At 34.1% G+C, this 21,826-nt stretch overlaps 1 protein-coding gene and 1 long non-coding RNA gene across 2 annotated transcripts; both read left to right on the top strand.

Moving 5' to 3' along the window:
- Positions 1 to 1,725: 1,725 nt before the first annotated feature.
- Positions 1,726 to 20,885, top strand: LOC109185744. Its single transcript, XR_002055035.1, has 3 exons — positions 1,726 to 1,738; positions 10,225 to 10,226; positions 20,754 to 20,885. It is a non-coding gene; the product is annotated as an uncharacterized LOC109185744 (long non-coding RNA).
- LOC109185743 (adenosylhomocysteinase-like) lies at positions 10,991 to 12,846 on the top strand. Its single transcript, XM_019335698.1, has 2 exons — positions 10,991 to 12,485; positions 12,704 to 12,846. Exon 1 carries the CDS (start codon positions 11,023 to 11,025, stop codon positions 12,481 to 12,483), a length of 1,461 nt encoding a protein of 486 aa, XP_019191243.1. The 5' UTR covers positions 10,991 to 11,022; the 3' UTR covers positions 12,484 to 12,485; positions 12,704 to 12,846.
- Positions 20,886 to 21,826: the final 941 nt, after the last annotated feature.

The following is a 21,826-nucleotide window of genomic DNA, read 5'->3' as shown; positions in this document are numbered from 1 at the left end:
GGATTTTTGTAATTGGATAAGATAGTTGATGATGAAGTAGATGCATGCTGTGGTTCACAAAAAATTGGGGTAAAATTTCAACTGATGAGGATGCTCTAAAGTATTACTCATATTGGAATGTCAAGATATGTTAGTTTTATTAATTATTATGATCAGTATACAGTATACTCCCTCTACTCGGATGCTTTATTTGACGAGATTTGAGATAAATTCTACAATTTGTAATATATGTTTTTAACTAGTATTTTCACCCGAATGTATTTGTTATAATATATTAAGAATATTTGAATCGATATACAATTATTTAAATTATAACATCAAATACTAAGTATTATATATTGCAATTGAAGATATGGTTTGGATCGTTTATGTTTGTTGATGTTATCATTGCTTGAATTCGAGCAACTAATTGCTCAAATTAATAGTTAGTGTGTAGATGTACGCATGCGGTGCTGTAACTTTAGAGATTTTTATATATCATTGTTTAAAATTTTTATAAATTAGGTAAATGTGCTCGTTCTCTGGCAACTTAGTTATATTAATCAATTGCTATCCTAATTTATTTGTATAAAGGATATATTTTTGTTTAGATATATAGCAATTTTGTCATTTTGGACAAAAAAACATAATATCATCCATTGTATTTACACATTATTGAAAATCCATGTGTAGACGACACTGGTAGTCGCAACACAATCTTGTCTAGAGCTAACACCTTCAGGCCATCAGGATGGGTGACTCAGGAGAAAGCCACGTAAAATTGTCTGTGATTAAATACCATTTTTTTTTTTAGCAATAACCCAACGTGAGTTAGTGTTTGATCTTGGCTTTTGTTGATAGTCATGACATATGCAAGCATCAACGGGAATTGTTTACGCTGGAACTTGAAGGGCAGTCTCGTATCAAAAGAGGTGAGAGACATTCGGGGAATAAGAACTTTGGTTCCTTCACGTGTCCCATTAGCTATTCTTGTTTCGACAATATGATCTACCAATCTTGTCATGATGAGTCGCGTCCCGTTACAAATACCAAGAGAGTGGTCTATGTTCCGCAATAACATATCATGTGCACCGACCTTTAATGTCAATGAATGATTATGAAGACCCGACAATCTCAAACTATTTAAGAATTTAGGAGTGTGTACTTCTAATAGATTTTCATTGTCTAATTCTACCTTACACAAAGAGTCACAACTTAAATATATTCGTCCTTCTGCAGTATTCATGTCGCACATGTACTGATTAATTTGATCAATGACATCTAAAGTCGGCGAAAGGATCGTTCCGCCTTCTAGCTGTGACTCATTAAACATGCAATATCTCGAGCTTAGGAATGTGTTTTCCACTATAGTTGCTATGGTATTGTGTCTACACTTCAACAAAAACTGTGTCGGAATATCGATCTCAAATGAACCGCTGTTTACAACCCTTGCAATCCCATCTCCGATGTCTACAATCCATTTTGAAAACCAATCAACTGTCTGTCTATCTTCCTCTGAAGCTAAGGTCCGTAGTCCTAAGTTCTTGGTGAGCCTTAATACCTTGCAATTTGTCCACAGGTATGAAGAATTAATATTTGCTCCGATAACTACTAGTCTTGTTGCTTTCAGAATAACAGGTAGAATCTGTTTAAAATCGCGCCTAAAACTATTGTCTTTCCACCAAAAGTCTTTTCAGCACTACTCGGTATGGCGAACCTCAATAGATCTCTCATGGTTTTGTCCAAAGCCTCAAATAGTGTTTGTGCGTCATCAGTGCTTCAACCCATATTATCAATTTGCTCCTTATTATAAGCTCAACAAGGTCACTGCTTTGCGCTATATTGCACGTGGGATGGAGTCTTCATTCAAGGAGAGTAGTATAGCAAATCTGGAATGCGTCGTCCTGCCTCCCGGCAAGAGCAAAGATGTTACTCCACTGACCGAAAGCAACATTCAAAACAATATCACCGTGCCTCCTTATCTTTGACGATAATGCTCTCCACACGAACATCTTGCCTATTCTTTGGTAACCATACACAAAGAACAATCCACCTCCATTAGAATCAATATCATTCATAACAGAATCGTAAACATTCTTTTGCTCGTCAGTCAATTGTGTTACCAATGTTTCATGCTTTGTCTTCAACGATTCCTTGTCATACACTAACTCTTCAGCTTTCAACATATTTTCACTCAAACCTATGTTAGTTTCGTCTGGAATTGGCATTTCTGAAAAGTCCTCCAGGCTCTTCCCCCACAAAGATAGCAACTTCTCCAACTCCACCAAAGCAAACTGTTTTTTTATCTGAATCCGATAACATCAACTCTTAAAAGGAAAAAAAAAAACAAATTAGTTTATTTATAAATAATGAAAAGTAAATAACAAAGTCAAATAAATAGATTGAAGTAAACTAAATATCATTGATTCAATATTGAGTAGTGACGGAAAAATAGGAATAAGAATTTTAATATTGTTGTATTTGTAATACTATGTATTAAACATATTGCACAATATAATATTTATTGTTATAATTTATATAATTGTATATCGATTCAAATATTCTTAAAATTCTAGTATTTTGCACCCTTGCGTTGCACGAAATTGATTTGTTATAATATTTAAGAATATTTGAATCGATATACAATTATAGAAATTATAATAACAAATATTATATTTTGCAATTGATGAAATGAGTCGGATCGATTATATTTTTTTATGTTATCCTTGCTTGAATTCAAGCAAATAATTGCTCACTTATCCATGCGATATGATGCACGGATAAATTTTTTATTATATATTTAGATAAAAAAAAATTAAAGATGAAATTATAAACAATTCTAATATTTAAGAATGTACATTTATTTAGTTATAAGAGTATCACTCAATTAATTGGATAATATATGACTCGTTTGTTTGCAATTATCTTAAAAAATTGATATGTGATATGATTTATGTAATTATATTATTACTAAAATAAATAAGAAAAAATGATAAATAATTTAATTTTAATTATTATAAAAATAAATCCAATGATCCATGTTTAGCTTAATTATACCATAATAATTATTAGTCAATTATACTAATATCTGTGCAATTATACTTTTATACTAAGTACTAGTTTTTTACGCGCATTGCACGATTGGGATAATGCTCAATGTTTTTCTTAAATAAGTATTTTAAAGTATATCAAGACAAGATTATATTGGAATTGTTCATGCATAGATAATTGAATGTTGAATTTACGTATTTAAATTGGTAATTCTAAGTTTACAAATGCAAGATAATATAGTCAAGATTGATTATAATTGTCAATAAAATATAGTCAAGGTTGAAACCAAATACGGGACATAAGGGAAAACAAATAAAAATTAAAGCATAAAATATTAAATATATACTAATATTGTTTGAGGAGATTTCGGCGGTAGGATTTGTGGTTAGAGTTCTATTAAGACTTTAATATTAGAATTAGATTAATGTTGTAGTTATAATTCTATATTATACTTTAATATTAGAATTATCCTAACGGTGAATTAACAGTACTTAATGGAAAAGTTAACGGATCGGATAATCATATAATTAAGGATAAATTATGAAATATCAAGGAAAAATTAAAATCTGAACAATCTGAACTATTCATTTGATTTAATAATTTGACAATAATTTTTCCTACCTAATGTTTATAATTAAATAAATATTTGAAAGTATATCAATGCAAGATTATATATGAGAAGTTCAACATAAGTAATTTAATGTCTACTTTGTTTATTTAAATATGTAATTCATACTATATGAATACAATGTAATATAAGAGATTCATTATAATTGTTACTAAACTTTTTTTAAATAGTAACCAAGTATTTTGTTGCAAATGGTTTTAATATATTTAATGTAACACCCCCGAAATTACCAACATTTTTAAAACTTAATTAGAGAAAACAGTCTAACATTAGTCATTAAACAAAGCAAAAGCTAAACATCAATTTGGGTAGTGCTATGCCACATCTATGTCAAAAATAGATGCACAGGCTACAACTAAACCATGTTCAACAATCTAAGGCTCACAGGTCAACAAAACAGAATACTAAGGCAAAACGAGAGCTACACTAACTATGATCCACATTTAGCGCGCTCATCAATCTAATCAAAACTTGTAGACAAGGGATAATACCCGGTCAGCGAATAAAGCTGGTAACCTATCAATACGCGTTAAGTAACTATATATATATATATATATATATATATATATATATATATATATATATATATATATATATATATATATATATATATATATATATATATATATATATATATATAGTCAAAACCGTTTGAAACTGAGGAGTACAATATATAGCATTTGAAAACCAAGAGATGAGACAACAATAGACATATCACGCTCTCAATAAAGATCAAGACCAACAACTTCAACAAAGCAATAGAGACCACAATCAACAAGTGACCACCACAACTCTAGATGCAACCTACCATTCACAAGGTAGAGTTCATCATAGACATGCTCATAAGCAGGAAATACAACAATCACATAATGACAAGTTCACATTCAAGTTCCAAGTTCCGAGTCCAACCTTTTACCTTAGTACCACCCTTATGGCTACCCCCGACCTTATCACAATTCCAACCTGTACCTCCGAGTGCCACCCTGTACACCGAGTCCAACCTTTTCCCTCCTAGGACCGTCGTCCCCCACCAATCGCACCACCAATCATTATACCACCGATCTCTCAGTACACGAGGGTACCATTAAATTCATAGTAACATACCACCGATCTCGTGAGCAAAGCTCAAGTAACAAAACCACCAATCTCATTCATATTCACATATAGTCATCGTCAAGAAGATTAAGACTCATCAATAACCCAATCAAGTATCAACAAAGGGTACAACGATTTGTACAATATCACACCATAAGAATCAACCAAGAGATTTCAATAAAGACATGAAGCAATACTCAACAACAATGGACTACAATCCAATACCAATATGATTGGCAACACGAGTTGCCAATCCTCAACAAGAAGGAACAAACCATACATACTAGCATAACGACATCAAAACTAGCATGCACATCAAACGGGTAAACCAAAATGGTTCCAACGAACCTTCAAGACTCATATTAGTCCAACGAATCACAAGGTTGGACCATTAGCACAATTCAAGACACCAAATCCTAACATGGATTCATAAAACATCGTTCTAGACATACAAAACATCAAGAAGACTCAAAAGCTCAATAATCCAACAACAGGAGGTCAAAACATCAAATACCAAAAGGAAAGAACCACGGGGAAACAACTCCCCGCAAACACCACAAGTGTTCCCCGCGGGGTACAACCCCATAAGGATGTGTTCCTCACGGGTGGGGCGGCGGGTAGGCCACTGCCCGCCGTTCCGCCCGCGGGGTACATCCCTGTACACCAAATTTTCCCTTCGGGAAAATTCATCTCCAAGGTCAAGTTCAAGTCCAAAACACCCAAAACCTCACACACAACAAAGATATGACTTGAACTCAAGAATAGCTCAAAGAATGGCATTCAAGAACCCTAAATACAAGCTCTAAGCATGCATTATCACAAGATCATGCATCCAATCTCACAAATACACCAAGAATCATCAAATAGAAGCCAACAATCATTAATAGCAATAGAAAATAGGTTTTGTATAGCATGGGTTACCTTTGAAGACCAAAAACCTCTTTCTTCTTACACTCCTAGGCCTCTCTTTGAAGCTCTTTCTCACCAAAGACTTCTTACACAACCAAACCACAAAGAAAACACTAAAATAAGATAAAGACACCTTAAAGCTAACTAAAAAACACTAAATAACTTTAGATCTTACCCTTTCCTATGCTAGGGAGGTAGAAAGGTGGAATCTTTGGATGAATCTTTGCAAGGATAGATGGTTCTTCTTTTAGCTTGAAGGGCAAGCCAAGATTTATTTAGAGAGAAGGTGGAGTGTTTATGATTTGGCTAATAAGGAAAATGAGTGAAGTGTCTTGCTAGGGAAAACTTGAGCATCAAAACATGTGTGAAAGGTCATCTTTACCCTTACCAAAGCTAGGAAGACAAAAGATTGAGGTACAAAACATAAGGCAAAAGGTACACATGGTTGACTAAGGGAACTAGTCAAATTCTAGTCCCTCGACTATTAAATTTCAGGATTTTTAGAAGGAAATTATCAGAGGAAAATTAGGATTAATTCCTCAATTAATCTCAATTAAGGGTTAGATTTACGGGGTGTCACATTCTCTCCCCCTAACAGAAAGCTTCGTCCTCGAAGCTTGGGCACAACGAGTTTAACAAAAGGCTTACGATTGCACAACGTGTGACAAGAGTAAGCAAGGAATGACAGCCAAAAGTTTCAACCACAAGAGTAAAGGGCAAGGCTTCAAAGCAACGTAAACTACTCCCAAGCAACTCAACAACTAACATCAAAACACATTGATGTAGCATTCTAATCAGCTTTAACTTGGAGGTTACCCGCAATAACTTGTCAAATAAGGTTAATTGCACTTTTTTTTTTATTTAATTCAGGTGTTCAAAATGTGAGTTTTTTCTAGTTCCAAGACTTAATTTCACTTTCATGAATAGTTCAAGCATTTATTTGACTCTTATCCATAATAATAATAACAACAACAAAACAAAGCAAATTAGACAAGTAACTTGTAGCTCAATGACGCCTCCATGGTTCACCAAAATGGGAGGTCACATGTTCGACATAAGCGAATATTTAGTGTACATTTTTTAGAATGTTACTTTCTTTCATCATTCCAAATGAATTTCAACCAAGAAGATAAAGTTTGTATTATCCCAGCAAAGATATCATTGGCAAGATGATGTGGTAATCCAAAAAAGCATGATGCCATTGTTTATTTTGGTGGGTTGTCTATGTGGTTAGCAAATTTGTTAAGTAGCTTTTTTTTTTTTTTGCCAAAATGGCAGCAAAAGCTGCCGCCAGCCCGCCACCATACTTTTTTTTTAAAATTTCTTTTATTATTATATTTATTATATAATATGAAAGTGAAAGTCATTTTTTTAAGTGGGAGAGATTTGTACGGATGTAGAACAAATGACGAAAAATTTATAAATTTGATGATGTAGAAGTCAGAGAGATTTATAGGGATAAAATAGCCTAAGAATGCAATGTGGAGTCCTATTGCACCACTTTCTGTCACACATGTCACTGACAAGTGGCCTACAAAAATTTTGATTTGTGCAACTCAAAGGGAATATGAATTATTGTAATAAGAGTTAATTACCGAAATAGTCCCTTGTCTATAGCGAAATTATCAATTTGGTTCTTTATTATTTTTCTTGACCAATTAAGTTCCTCAACTTTAAAATTTTTAATCAATTTGGTCCTGCGTTTATTTTGCCGTTAGAAATCTGTTAACTAAGGAGCAAATTGGTAATTTTGTTATAGTCAAAGGACCATTTCAATCATCACATGCACCATATCATTGTCTCCAAAAATTAATTACTGAAATGGTTTCTTGACTATAGCAAAATTACCAATTTGGTCTTGAGTTAACGGATATATAACTGCAAAATAAACGGAGGACCAAATTGGTTAAAATTTTAAAAGTTAAGAAACTTAATTGGTCAAGAAAAATAGTCAAAGATCAAATTGATAATTTCACTATAATTAAAGGACTATTTTGGTAATTAACTCTTGTAATAATGTTATATTGCTCAGATCTCCTCTTCCATCGTTATAATATACAGTAACTAATTAATAATGACAAATAGAGATGGACAAAGTCCATGCCCTTTCACTTCACTAGCTAAGCAAGTGCCAATTTCTTCTGAAATATCGTTCTCCCACAGTCTCACTGCCAATGAAAATTCCCCACGTGTCTCCTATGACAACATTGTCGTTCGCTAAAACTGTACTGCCAACACAACATTAATGCAACGCAAATTTCTTTCATCATTTAAAAAACAAAAAAAAGTCAACCAAGAAGATAAGAATTCGATGTGAACCATAATGCCCCAATCTCATCCTTTCAAACTTATCGTAAGTTGTTATTCACACGCCATTGTCCCATATTTTTTTGTTAGATCACGAGATGTCTTGAGTATGTCCTAATTAATTATAAAAAACAAATTTAAATTCATGTCATACTGAGATTAATTCCAATTCAAATTTCTCACCTCTCTTAAGAACGAGAGTATACGGCCACTCACGTAAACCAAGTTGGTTCACGCCATTGTCTCATTGACAATTGACCTACAAAAATTTTGACATATGCAATAAAAAGGGTTTTGGCCAATTAAACAACTCCCAAATCCTACCCCTATTTTGTAATCCCTCTGACATGACATGCCTTGATTGCTTAATTTAGTAGGGGGTCATGATATTTATCCATCTTTTTCTTTTTCTTTCAATCAAATTTAAACATAAGTGGGAATACAAATTGGAAGTATAATTTTAGAAGTACATGAAATATTTTTTTTTTATTAAAGAATTTGCGTGCATGATTGTACTAGATGCGCATGTGAGGCATCTCTCCAAGTCCTTTTAGATCAATCATTCTAACAAAATTCAGGATAATGACTCAGGATTAAGTCTCACCAATAATACTGTGGAAACAATCTCTCAAAGTGTGGGAGGTTTCTTGTACACAATAAAAAAATGTCTATCCTCTGTGGTGTGAGAACCGTTGAGGTTGGAGATTCAACATTTTAAAGACAATTCTAACAAAATTCAAACGCGTCATTATTAACATTTTCAATAATAAATTACACCATATATATTGTCCTCTAGTGTCCATTCATCCAATACAAAAATTGGCTTTGCACAAGTAGTGATAATGGGTGAAACGAATAATAACCTTTAGTTATGGGTTCAACTTTTACAGAACTCTTTGTCATGAGTTCTAATTCATAAATATTTTTATGACTCTTGATTCTACTATTTGTATATTAATAAATTATGAATCATTATTATATAAAAACTGGACAAACTTAATTATATACGTATAACTTTAATTATAAAGGTCAAAATATTAAAATAACAGATTCGTCAAAATTTTAACGGATTCGTCATTTACCAAATATACCCAAGGTGTATTGGGTGCATTGACAACTTTAAAAGAGACTCAATTTTACTATATCTCCGTGTAGGAGCCATCAGATCTAAAATCCACCATATCTCATCACCGATTTCATATCTCAATCAATTATGATCGTTCATTTAACTCTTTAAATCTATTTATATCGATTTCTATTACATGTACTCCAAATCTTACCCCTCAAATTTACTTTATCATGTGGGAGTGCGGATATGTTATTTTCTTTATGTGGGCTCCTGTAAAAGTATCTACATCAATAATTAATAGTTAAGAGTATAGGATGAAATTACATATAGGCCCTGTTTGGTAAATGGGGCAAATTATATCGTGCACCAGGGCGGACGCACAATGCATTGTGCGCCTTGGTCCAAAACGACGTCGTTTTGTATCTGTTTCTTGTTTCTGTCATTAACTTCTAAAAAAATTTCATATTTCGTATATACAGAATTGTATAGTAGAATACACATAAACTCCTAATATAATACATATAATCTAACATAAAACATACTCCGTAATACACAAAAACTCTTAACATAATACACATAAACACAAGTGTTTAAAAAAAAAAAAACTGTAATGGAATTGGACAGACGGAACGGTGTCCGTCGCGTCAACTCCCCACCAACTTATAGAAACTAGGGGTGGGAATAGGTCAGGCCCCTTGTAGGGGCCTATATCTTGGCCTATTTAAAGCCTAGTTAGGCCTAGCTCGTTTAGTAAAAAGGCCCGGCTTGAGCCAATTTCAAAGCCTATTAAACTAAACAGGCCAGGCCTATATATACCAGGCTCGGCCTTCAATATATATATATATATATATATATATATATATATATATATATATATATATTCTATTTTATACCTAATATTTTTATATTTACAATATAACCCCAAGTATATATAATTACCAAACCCTAATCCTTCACCTCCAAAATCTCATTCTAAATTATGATTCAACTATAAACATTGCTATTAATCCTGCTCTAAGTGATTTTATTGTGTAATTTTTTTATTAAATGTTCTTACTATATTAATATTTAATGAAATGTCGCAACTTAATTATGTGAGTTGATTGTTAATTATTTATAATATTATATAGGATAACAAACAATAATACAATTGAATTTATTTGTAAACAAGTTAACGAGCCTGAAGTCGTGACTTATTTTATTTTATATTTTAATGCTACTATGTTTGCATTGTGGTGATATACTTATGTAATTATGTATTAGTTTTGTATTAGGTACATTTCTTGGCTCAAGGTAGGACATGTAGGCTTTAATTGGCTTTAATTGGCTCAAGGCAGGACATACATTGAAGCATTTTTAATGACCTAAATATTAAACAGGCTTTTAAAAAGGCTTCAGGCCAGGCCAGGTTAATTACAGGTTCAGGCTTGAGCCTAACAAAAAGACTACGTACAGGCTCAGGCCCAGGCCTAGGCTTTAGATTTTCGTAAAATTAGGCCCAGGCCTAATTTTCCAAAGCTTGGCTCGGCTCGACCTATTTCCACCCCTAATAGAAACGTCGTCGTTTTGGGCCATGGCGCATAATCATTGTCCTCCCTGGTGCACGATATAACGATTGGGGGATTGGATAAATGGCTATTAGCTATTAATTGGGTTAATTAGATGGTATAACTAGTTGATAACATTAGGTTATTGTAGAAAGTTTTTAGTAAATTAGTGGTTAGCGGATAGCTATTTGATATAAATTATTTTCTAAAAAATTAATTGAAAAAGTTGTTTTGAACATCTTTTTAAATTTTAGTATTTTAGAGTTACAAAAAATTAATTAACCAAACACTTATATTGATCTTTTAATCAAATTAAATAATTAATAATGGTGAAAAATAAGTCAAAATTAAATGATTGCTAACTATTTTAAAGAACCATAGTATTTTCCATTTATATCATTCCCCTATGCTATCCCTTCTCTGCACACTCTCTACCCATGGCTTTGATCGTCGAGAAAACCACCTCCGGCCGCGAGTACAAGGTGAAGGACATGTCCCAGGCCAATTTCGGCCGGCTCGAAGTTGAGATCGCCGAGGTTGAAATGCCTGGGCTCATGGCTTGCCGGGCCGAATTCGGACCTTCCCAGCCCTTCAAGGGCGCCAGGATCACCGGCAGTTTGCATATCACCATCGATACCGCCGTCCTGATCGAGACCCTCACCGCCCTCGGCGCCGAAGTCAGATGGTGCTCCTGCAACATCTTATCAACCCAGGACCACGCCGCCGCCGCCATCGCCCGCGACAGCGCCGCCGTCTTCGCCTGGAAAGGGGAGACCCTCCAGGAGTACTGGTGGTGCACGGAGAGGGCCCTCGACTGGGGCCCCGGCGGCGGCCCGGATCTCATCGTCGACGACGGCGGCGACGCCACCCTCTTGATCCACGAGGGCGTCAAGGCCGAGGAGGAGTACGCCAAGAACGGCACCGAACCGGACCCAAACTCCACCGACAATTCAGAGTTCCAGATAGTCCTCACCCTCATCAAGAACAGCCTCAAGGCCGATCCCAAGAAATACACGAGAATGAAAGAGAGACTCGTCGGCGTTTCCGAGGAGACCACTAGCGGTGTCAAGAGACTTCATCAGATGCAGGCAAATGGAACCCTTCTTTTCCCCGCCATCAACGTCAACGACTCTGTAACCAAGAGAAAGTTCGACAACTTGTACGGATGCCGCCACTCTGTCCCAGACGGTTTGTTGAGAGCCACTGATGTGATGATCGCCGGCAAAGTCGCAGTTATCTGCGGCTACGGAGATGTCGGCAAGGGCTGTGCCTCAGCTTTGAAGAAGGCCGGTGCTCGTGTGATCGTGACTGAGATTGACCCAATCTCTGCTCTCCAGGCACTTATGGAGGGTCTCCAGGTTCTAACCCTCGACGATGTTGTCTCCGAAGCTGATATCTTTATCACCACCACCGGCAACAAGGACGTCATCATGGTTAGCCACATGAAGAAGATGAAGAACAACGCCATTGTTTGCAACATTGGGCACTTCGACAATGAAATTGACATGCACGGGCTTGAGACATACCCTGGTGTAAAGAGAACCACCATCAAACCTCAGACCGACAGATTTGTGTTCCCGGATACCAAGAATGGCATCATTGTTTTGGGCGAGGGGCGTCTTATGAACTTGGGTTGTGGCTCCAGACATCCTAGTTTCGTGATGTCTTGCTCCTTCACCAACCAAGTGATTGCCCAGCTGGAGCTGTGGAAGGAGAAGAGCAGTGGGAAGTACGATGAGAAGAAGGTTTACGTGTTGCCAAAGCACCTGGATGAGAAGGTTGCTGCCCTTCATATTGGGAAGCTGGGTGCCAAGCTCACTAAACTTAGCCCTGACCAAGCTGCTTACATTAGTGTTCCAGTTGAGGGTCCTTACAAGCCTCCGAACTACAGGTACTAAACAGAAGCCTCGAGAGTTGTTATAAGCAACATGGAACCTGGTCAAAACACATAATACCGTGAATACAATACAAGGTCATTAAATCTTAATGTGTGACTGCATGCAGTATTTGAAAGTAACTTGTGAATACAAAATAATGTAATCAATTACATATATATTAATATTCTATGTTGTAGTATATAAATTGTAAACATTTGGACTTGGATCCACAGAATAATTTGTGAAGCCTCGATGATCAAGAAGAGAATGTTTTAATGCAATTTGTTGCCTTCTTTATACACATTTTGATTTGGCTAGAGACAGTAGTTTTTGGTTGTTGATGGAACTTACGGAGGCTGGAATATTTGAAAAAAATGGTCTTTTCTGGTAGAAGACCACTTTATATGTTGAATAAGGTTGTGTGTGGTGGTATTGTAGCCTATTTCAGATTGGTTTGCTTTCTTTCGTTAAAAAATGGAAACCGGCCAAATTATCGGAAATTTATATAGTAATAGAGATTAATGTTTCAGATGGACTACCATTAAAGCTTAAATAATATTTGGAGTTGTGGGGCTATAAATATTATTTTAGTTTGGTAGAAAGTAAGTTGGGAAAAATGATTTGGAACCAAAGTTTAATGATTCGTTGGTGTTAACAAATCGTTAATTTTAACGAATCAATGCTTTAATCAATTCGGTAGTATCGAATCGAGACTTGACGAATTGGTGCACAAATCATTAAATAACGAATCGGCGGTTTCGGTCGAAAGTTATTAATGAATCAGTAGTTTCGTTTGTAACAATTCGTTGTTTAAAGATTCGTTGTGTTTTGTATATTTTGAAGGATTCGGCCTTGCCCCATGCTTAATTTAACGAATGTTAATTCAGCCTTGAAATTAACAAATGTTAATTCAGCTGTGAAAACTCGTTGGCTTTTTTTTGTTGTTGCTGTTTTCGTGTAAATATATATGTGTATTACTTATTTGTTTATTATTTGCATGTTGAATTGCAATAATGAATATAATATGTATACATATATTTATCACTTAGCAGTGCATGAACCTATGAAGGTTCATGTCTTACGAAATATACATACTGTGCATGGTTCACTTAATTATTCTTTTCCCATGTCTGATATACCATATAAGATATATTTCATGGGAGTTGAGTTTTTGAACTCCAGTAACTTCCATTAACTTCTCCAAACTGTTATTTTGTATCTATATATATTTGGAGAAATGTCTGAAAAATACATGCAATAAATTTGCATTAATCTCAGATATTTCACAGTACTACTTTTCTATAGGAAATTCTTAAACAAAGCAACTTAAGAATTTCATCATCTTCTTGTATCCCATAAGATTAAATCTTGAACCGTGTTGCTTTATATGTGGGAGATTTAAAGCTTATAGGAAAGTGATTACACGCCTGAAGATCTCGTTTTCTCACTTCCGTATCATCAAACACTCAATTTCTCTAACAATCTATAAGCTTTAAATATTTGTTTATGAGGAAGATGAGTTCTAGACTTCTGGACTTTGCAACCAACTTCCCTAAGTTGGAGCAGTTTAAAGGCGTGAGCTTCCGTAGGTGGCAGAAGAAGATGAAGTTCCTCCTTGCGGCTCTGAACGTGGCATACGTACTAAGTACTCCAAAGCCGGAGGAACGGGAAGATGAGACTCTCGAGGCAACTCGCCGAAGACTCAAATGGGAGAATGATGACCTTGCTTGCCGCGGCCATATTCTAAACGGTATGTCTGACACCCTCTTTGATATTTATCAATATGAAGAATCCTCAAAGGACCACTGAGATGTACTTGAGGCAAAGTACATAACTGAGGATGCCTCCAGTAAGAAATTCCTGGTAAGTGAATTCAATGATTATAAAATGGTAGACAATCGTCCGGTCATGGAACAATTTCATGAGATTGTCAGGATACTTGGGCAAATGAGGCAACCCGATATGAATATGTATGATTCCATTGCCACTGCCAGTATCATTGATAAGTTGCCCCCTTCCTGGAAAAAGGTACAATGTACCTTAAAGCATAAAAAGGAAGCTCTTACCATAGAACAACTGGGGGTCGACCTTCGGGTTGAGGAGGGAATCAGACTGCAGGAAAGTAAGAATGCAGGCGGTGCAAAGGTCACCGGGGCTTTAGGTTCTCTCATCAACTATGTTGATGAAGGAAAATCAAGTGGGACCCGTAAAGGGAAAGGAAAGCCAGGAAAGACCACAAATTCTTCATAAAGTTTAAGAAGAAAGGAAAAAGGAAACGGAAAAGCATCTGTTTCATGCTGGGTGTGCAACGGTCCACACTTTAAAAAGGACTGTGACGTTTGGAAGAAAAGAAAGGCACAAATGGAAGGTAAAAATTCCGGTGATCATGGCCAGAGAAGTGCCCAATGGAAACAAGGTAAAATAATTAATCTTGTTTATGATAGTACTGAAAATTTCATTGCTATGATATCTGAAATTTGTGTCATGCAGACTGATGACTCGTGGTGGCTTGACACTGGGGCAACCAGCCATGTATATATGCAAGGATATAAATCTTTATAAGATTTATAAAAGTCTGAATGATGGTCCAAACCTATACATCGGAAATGATTCCATGGTGAAAGTCAAAGGCATTGGACAAGTTGAGTTGTTGCTTACTTCAGGAAAGAAGTTGATGCTCACAGATGTGTATCATGCCCCAGATGTTAGAAAAAATTTAGTTTCTGGCATTGTATTAAACAAGTGTGGTTTTAAACTTGTTTTTGAAGCAGATAGATTTATTTTATCCAAGGCCGGCCGGTATCTTTGTAGGCCAAGGTTTCCTGTATGACAATATGTTCAAGTTGAATATTAATGATATTGTTGGTTCTATGTATACAATCTGTTCATCTTCTTTATGGCATTTTCGTTTATGTCATGTAAACTATAAACGTGTATGTGAGATGGCTAAAGATGGATTAATTTCATCCTTTGATATGAACATGGAACAATGCAGTGCATGCATGTTAAATAAAATAACTAGGCTTTTTCCTAGTATAAAAAGGAATTCAATTTTACTTGAATCAATTCACAGTGACTTGTGTGATATCATTGATGAACCTTGTTGCTTTATATGTGGGAGATTTAAACCTTATAGAAAAGCGATTACACGCCTGAAGATCTCGTTTCCTCACTTCCTTATCATCCAACACTCAATTTCTATAACACAAATTTGCTTTTCCCAAAAAAAAATAAACTTAAGCACAATGAGTAGTAAATATAGAGAGACACGTTGTATTATTCCATATTTTCATCATATAGTGATGAGTAAATATACATTTTTTGGGTAATAGGATTGCCTTTTTAGAGGTAATGTAATATATTATGGAAATGTAAGATTGTCTTGTGTGTTTAGTTAGGATTGAAGAAATATATGTGACACTAACATATTTAGATAGAGTAAATTGCGGAGGCGTGTGAAGGGGCAAGTCAGCACCGAGTGGTTAGGAAGATTGTTAGGCAGAGGCATGAAGGGTCAAGTCCAAAATTTTGCTTATCAAAAATATGACGATATAAGAAAATAAAATTGCTCATTCCTTGTTAACTATAGCTTTTGGCCTAGTGGTAGGCACTTGATTCTAACCAGGAATATGAATATCATCACATCACTTATTTTATTTTTGTGTCAGATTAGTTAATAAGATCTAAATTAAATTATTTACAATTCAATTATTTTGTAATATTTTGTTTAGTTTTAATGGATAAACTTTATATATTTAAACTAAAAATAAATATTTTTTTTGAAAGGAAACTAAAAATAAATATAAAAATACTATTAAACATAAAAGGTTGAATTTAAAAAAATGTGATGCAATAGAGTTGTATTAAAGAGAGTGATTTTAATTGAACAAAAAAAAAAAAAAAAACAAGAAAAAACAATTCATCCCAAAGGTAATTGTAGAATTCGTCAATGAGTGTTGGTCATGCTAACTTTTCATCCCTAAATTATAATTGATGTTGCACTTTTCGTTCTTGAATTTATTGGTACACGTGACGGAAGTTTATACTCCATGGGGGTACATTATTTGTTACAATAATGGAACTTCTAAAGTAAGATAATGTACTTTATGAATTAGAATAATGTGCATTATGTTTTAGAATAATTTACATTATGCTTTAAAATAATGTAATTATGAGTTATAAAAATGCATGTTGCAGTAGATCGCGTGAAAAACGATTTATGTGAAACGACATCGTTTTTAGATCGTTGTGTTAACCACGGTCCACTCAATAACAATTTAGTCGTTATATCGTGCACCAGGGCGCACAATGCATTGTACGTCCCACCCTACCCAAAACGACGCCGTTTTAGTGCATTGTCCAAAAAAAAAAAAAATCCTCTGTTTCGAATACACGTAAAATCATAACAGAATATACAGAAACTCATAACTGAATACACATAATCTAACATGATACATAATACACAGAAACTCTTAACTGAATACACAAAAACTCTTAACTAAATATACAAAAAATCTTAACTGAATACACAGAATCTCTTAACTGAATACACAGAAACTCTTAACTGAATACACATAAACTTTTAACTGAATACACATAAACTTTTAACTGAATACACAGAAACTCTTAACTGAATACACAAAAACTCATAACACAGTACACAAAAACTTTTAACTGAATACACATAATGGAGTTTGGGTCGTTTGGACGAACGAAATGATGTCAGCAATTAAAACACGCACGTTTTGTACTTAGACGCACATTGCTATGTGCGCCGTGGTGCACGATATAAATTGCCATAACAAATGTTTGCACGTTTTGTACTTAGACGCACATTGCTATGTGCGCCGTGGTGCACGATATAAATTGCCATAACAATTGTTGTGAACATTGGACCAAAATGTTGACGGCTATAATTGGCAAATCAATGTTTTTTGTGGAGGCTCAGTTGGGCTCAACAAAAAGCAATCGTTATGCTGTGCAACCGTGTGCATCATGCAAAACGATGTCGTTCCATTAAAAAAAAAAAATCGTTTGGATTGTCGTTACGGCGTTAGGTGGTTTCCTTTCGTATTCAAACAGTAGGATATATTCTTAACTTCATAATTATATATCCAGAATTACATAACTATATATTCATAATTTGACAACAGTACATTCATAAATTAATAATTACACATTCATAATTGACCTTATTGATTCTGAATATATAGTTCATTCATTCTGGATATATAGTAAATTCATTCTGGATATATAGTTCATTCATTCTGGATATATAGTTAATTCATTCTGGATATATAGTTCACTAATTCTGGATATATAATTTATTAATTCTGGATATATAATTCAAATTATCCACGGCATAACGCCGTTAACGGCAACCAAAAATAAATTTTCTTTTTTAAGTTGGCCGCGTAATTTTTAATCAAAACGGCTCTGTTTTGCAACCGTGTGCACCATACATGGTGTACACGGTTGCACGGCATAATTTGCAAATAATAAGCCCAATAAGTTAATGTCACATGTGGTCCTTCAAGTATAGTAATTTGACACGTCTAATCTTAAACTATCAAATTAATCTCATGTAGTCTTTTGATTTTCAAATTGTTATCATCTGTGGTTTAAATTAACTACCCATAGTTTTTCAAGTATAGTGATTTTGACACGTTTAATTTTAAACTATCAAATTAATCCCATGTGGTCTTTCGACTTTCAAATTGTAAATTATCATCTGTGGTCCAAATTAATTACCCATGGTCCTTCAACTTTCAAAATTTAACCAGTTGTGATCCTCCTTGAAAGACAATGACTGGTTAAAATTTAATAATTGAATGACCATGGATGGTTAAAATAATTTTCGTCCCTGCGTTATACTAAAATTGTAAATTTCGTCCCTAATGTTTATTAGTAAAGGGACAAAAAGTGCAACGTCAATGATAACTTAGGGGCGAAAAGTGAGTATGATCAACACTTTTTTGAGTATGATCAACACTTAAGAACGAATTCTACAATTACTCTATAACTTAGGGACAAAAAGTGCAATTTTTCCTTAAAAAAAATAATAATATGGAAAAAGTGTCAAATAGGCCACTGAACTTTTACACATTGTACAATTAACCAATGAAAAAAAAAAGTGTGCAATTAGACCATTAAAAACTCAAAAATTGTGCAAATAACATTTTTTATAGGTTACTTCCAAAATTTTCTTAAATATGATGTCAATGTCAAATTATATATACAAATTATTTTAATTATTATTTTTAAAAATTAAAAGAAAATTTTTTTTTTTTTACTACTTTGTTGCTGCTGCACAGTAGAAGTTTGTAATAAAATTACCTTTATTCAGGACAAATCTTGTTATTCTCAAATTCTTGTTGTACCTCTAACTAATTGAAAAATGTTGAGTTAATTTTAATCCATTACGTAATAAAATTCAAGTAAATAAGGAGTTAGTTCATCTTCTTAAAGTTAGTTATATATATATATATATATATATATATATATATATATATATATATATATATATAATGTAAGTAACATTTTTTTTGGGGTGGGGGGTATTATATTTAAGGCTCAAACAACACCTGGACTATTTCTTATTAGTGATAGATGTTGAGAAGTTGATGAACTAACACATATTTCTTCCTACCAACTAAACCCAGGGCGTCTTCCTCTTATCAACCTCCCACAGTCCCACTCCTATATAAACTTGCCCGGGCCAGATTCAATCCCAGGCCATAATATTCCAACTTGAAAAAACAAAACACATTTCTGATATTCTGAAAACCTCGATCTTCATCAAGAATGGCTCACTATCATCCGAACCCATCATTTCTCCTGCTTTTCTTAATCACTCTTCACCTGCAGCTGCCTCCCTCTTCATCCGACGCCACCTTTCTTCTGATTTTTTTTTAAATTGTTTTTTTTTTTTAAATAATAACTAAAATAATTGTTATATATAATTTGACATTATAACATTATATTTAAGGGAAACTTGGAAGTAACATGTAAAAAACTCTATTTGTACAATTTTTGAGTTTTTAATGGTCCAATTGCACATTTTTTGTTCGATAATTTAATTGCACAATGTGTAAACGTTTAGTAGCCTATTTGACACTTTTTTTTTTTTTTTTCATTCTCATCCAGTCCATTAGACATTTAGACTGTTATGCCATGAACCCGTATACACCTTGCAAGATGGACACATGCTCAATACGATGTCGTTCTGCAATTCGGGAGTAACGGTGCCGTTAGTAGCACCGTTTTCCCCTCCACTAATCAGATTTTTTTTTTTTAATTTGTCAAAAGAATTCAACGACATCAAAATTGTGAATATACTGTTACGTAACTGTGAATATAGAGTTTTGCAGTTGTGAATATAGAGTTCAAATTATGAACATAGTGTTCTATACTTATGAACATAGAGTTCTGTAATTGTGAATATAGGGTTCAATAATTATGAATATAGAGTTCAAAAATTATGAACATAGAGTTCTATAATTATGAACACAGAGTTCTGTAATTGTGAATATAGAGTTCAATAATTGTGAATATGAAGTTCAAAAATTATGAACATAGACTTCTAGAGTTCAAAAATTATGAACATAGAGTTCTATAATTATAAAAATAGAGTTCTGTAATTGTGAATATAAAGTTCAATAATTGTGAATATGGAGTTAAAAAATTATGAACACAAAGTTCTATATTATGAACATAGAGTTCAATAATTATGAACATAGACTTCTATAATTATGAACATAGAGTTTGGAAAGGAAACTGTTGAATCTGAAGACAAATATCATTAACAACGAAAGAAAGTAATTATTTTAAAAATAGACACAGAGGCATTTTCGTGGAAAACAATACCATTTTAGAACCGTGAACCGTGCCCACCTTTCAAGGTAAACAGAGTTTCACAGCATAATTTGCCCCAGTCCATTTCCAAAGGCCAAACTTTGTAACTTGAAGATAATTGTTAGTCTTAGTCCAAAAGTTCAAAACTTTGTTTTGTCTTATTCATATTGCATTCGCCTCCTCTCTCTCCGATATACTTTCTGTATCTCTACACCTTATCCTTGACATTTGTATAGTTTATGGACTACACCATTATCACCTCCTAGAGTCCGTTTGGGGTTGTCTCCTACTATTGTGTCGTGTCAACCCAGTTTATAAAATTATGTTCATTATAATAAAAATTATATATGCTTTTAATTTGTTGAATTAAAAAACTTTGTGTATTTTCGATAGACGGGAAATTTTTTTGTGAATTTATAGATAATGTTATAGACAAGAGGCTTGTTTGGTTATCGGCGGTTAGCGGTTAGCGGTAGCAGATTGTGTTAGCAGTTATCAAATAGCGGATTGTATTAGTGAGTTTGACCAGCAGATTGAATGAGCGGTTTGTAAAAAAGTGTTTGGTAAAATTAGCGGTTTAGATTAGCGGTTAACATGTAAAATGACCTACAAAGACATACATAATAATAATAATAATAATAATAATAATAATAATAATAATAAAATGTCATTCAATAATAATAATAATAATTAAATAAAAAAATAATTAAAAAAAAAAAAGAGGGCTGTTCCCCGCTTGATTTCTCACTTTTCCCACCGTCCCACATCGGTGGGAAAAGTGGGAATGGAGCCTTGAGGCTCCTATTTAAGGAGCCCCAAGGCTCCACAACTCCACGCATACTTGTTGCCCATCTCGGTGGATGGGCAACATTGAGGAGCCAGAATTCGGCTCCTCAGTTATTTAGTTAATATATATATATATATATATATATATATATATATATATATATATATATATATATTTATTTATTTATTTATAAATAGGGGCGTTTTGGGGAAAATTTTATTTTCCCCAAAATGCTCATTGCAAACGTTGCTCTTTGCAGCGTTTGCAAAAGCAGCGGTTTGGAGCAAACCACTGCTCCAAACCGCTGCCTAACCAAACACTAGTTTTGGCGGTTTGACCATGTCAAACTGCCAAACATGGTGGATCTGTCAAAAAAATGGCGGATCCGCCATTAACCAAACATGGTCAAGGAATCAGGTGTGAAACTTCTCCCATGTCAAATATGTGGATTAATAGTCATTGATCTTGTCAAATTCAACAGTCTAGAATGAAGATAATTTTTTTTTAAAAAAATACAGTGATATTATGGTAATTTTGCGTATTGTAGAAAAGTGCGTAATTTCAAAACTTAACCTGAGTATTTTTAATGCTTAAGATGCGTCATTTTTTAACACTTAAGGTGCGTCATTTTAACACTTAAGGTGCGTTAGTTCTACACTTAAAGTGCATAAATCCTACACTTAAGATGCGTTATTTTAACACTTACGGTGCATAATTTTAACA

Source organism: Ipomoea nil, unplaced genomic scaffold (genome assembly GCF_001879475.1).
Source record: "Ipomoea nil cultivar Tokyo-kokei standard unplaced genomic scaffold, Asagao_1.1 scaffold1361, whole genome shotgun sequence".
Classification (NCBI taxonomy): domain Eukaryota; kingdom Viridiplantae; phylum Streptophyta; class Magnoliopsida; order Solanales; family Convolvulaceae; genus Ipomoea; species Ipomoea nil.
This window is presented reverse-complemented; position numbering and strand designations above follow the sequence as displayed.

What these genes read in the sequence shown, in the direction of transcription:
- LOC109185743 (XM_019335698.1), top strand. Translation starts at nt 11,023, where the DNA reads ATGGCTTTGATCGTCGAGAAAACCACCTCCGGCCGCGAGTACAAGGTG.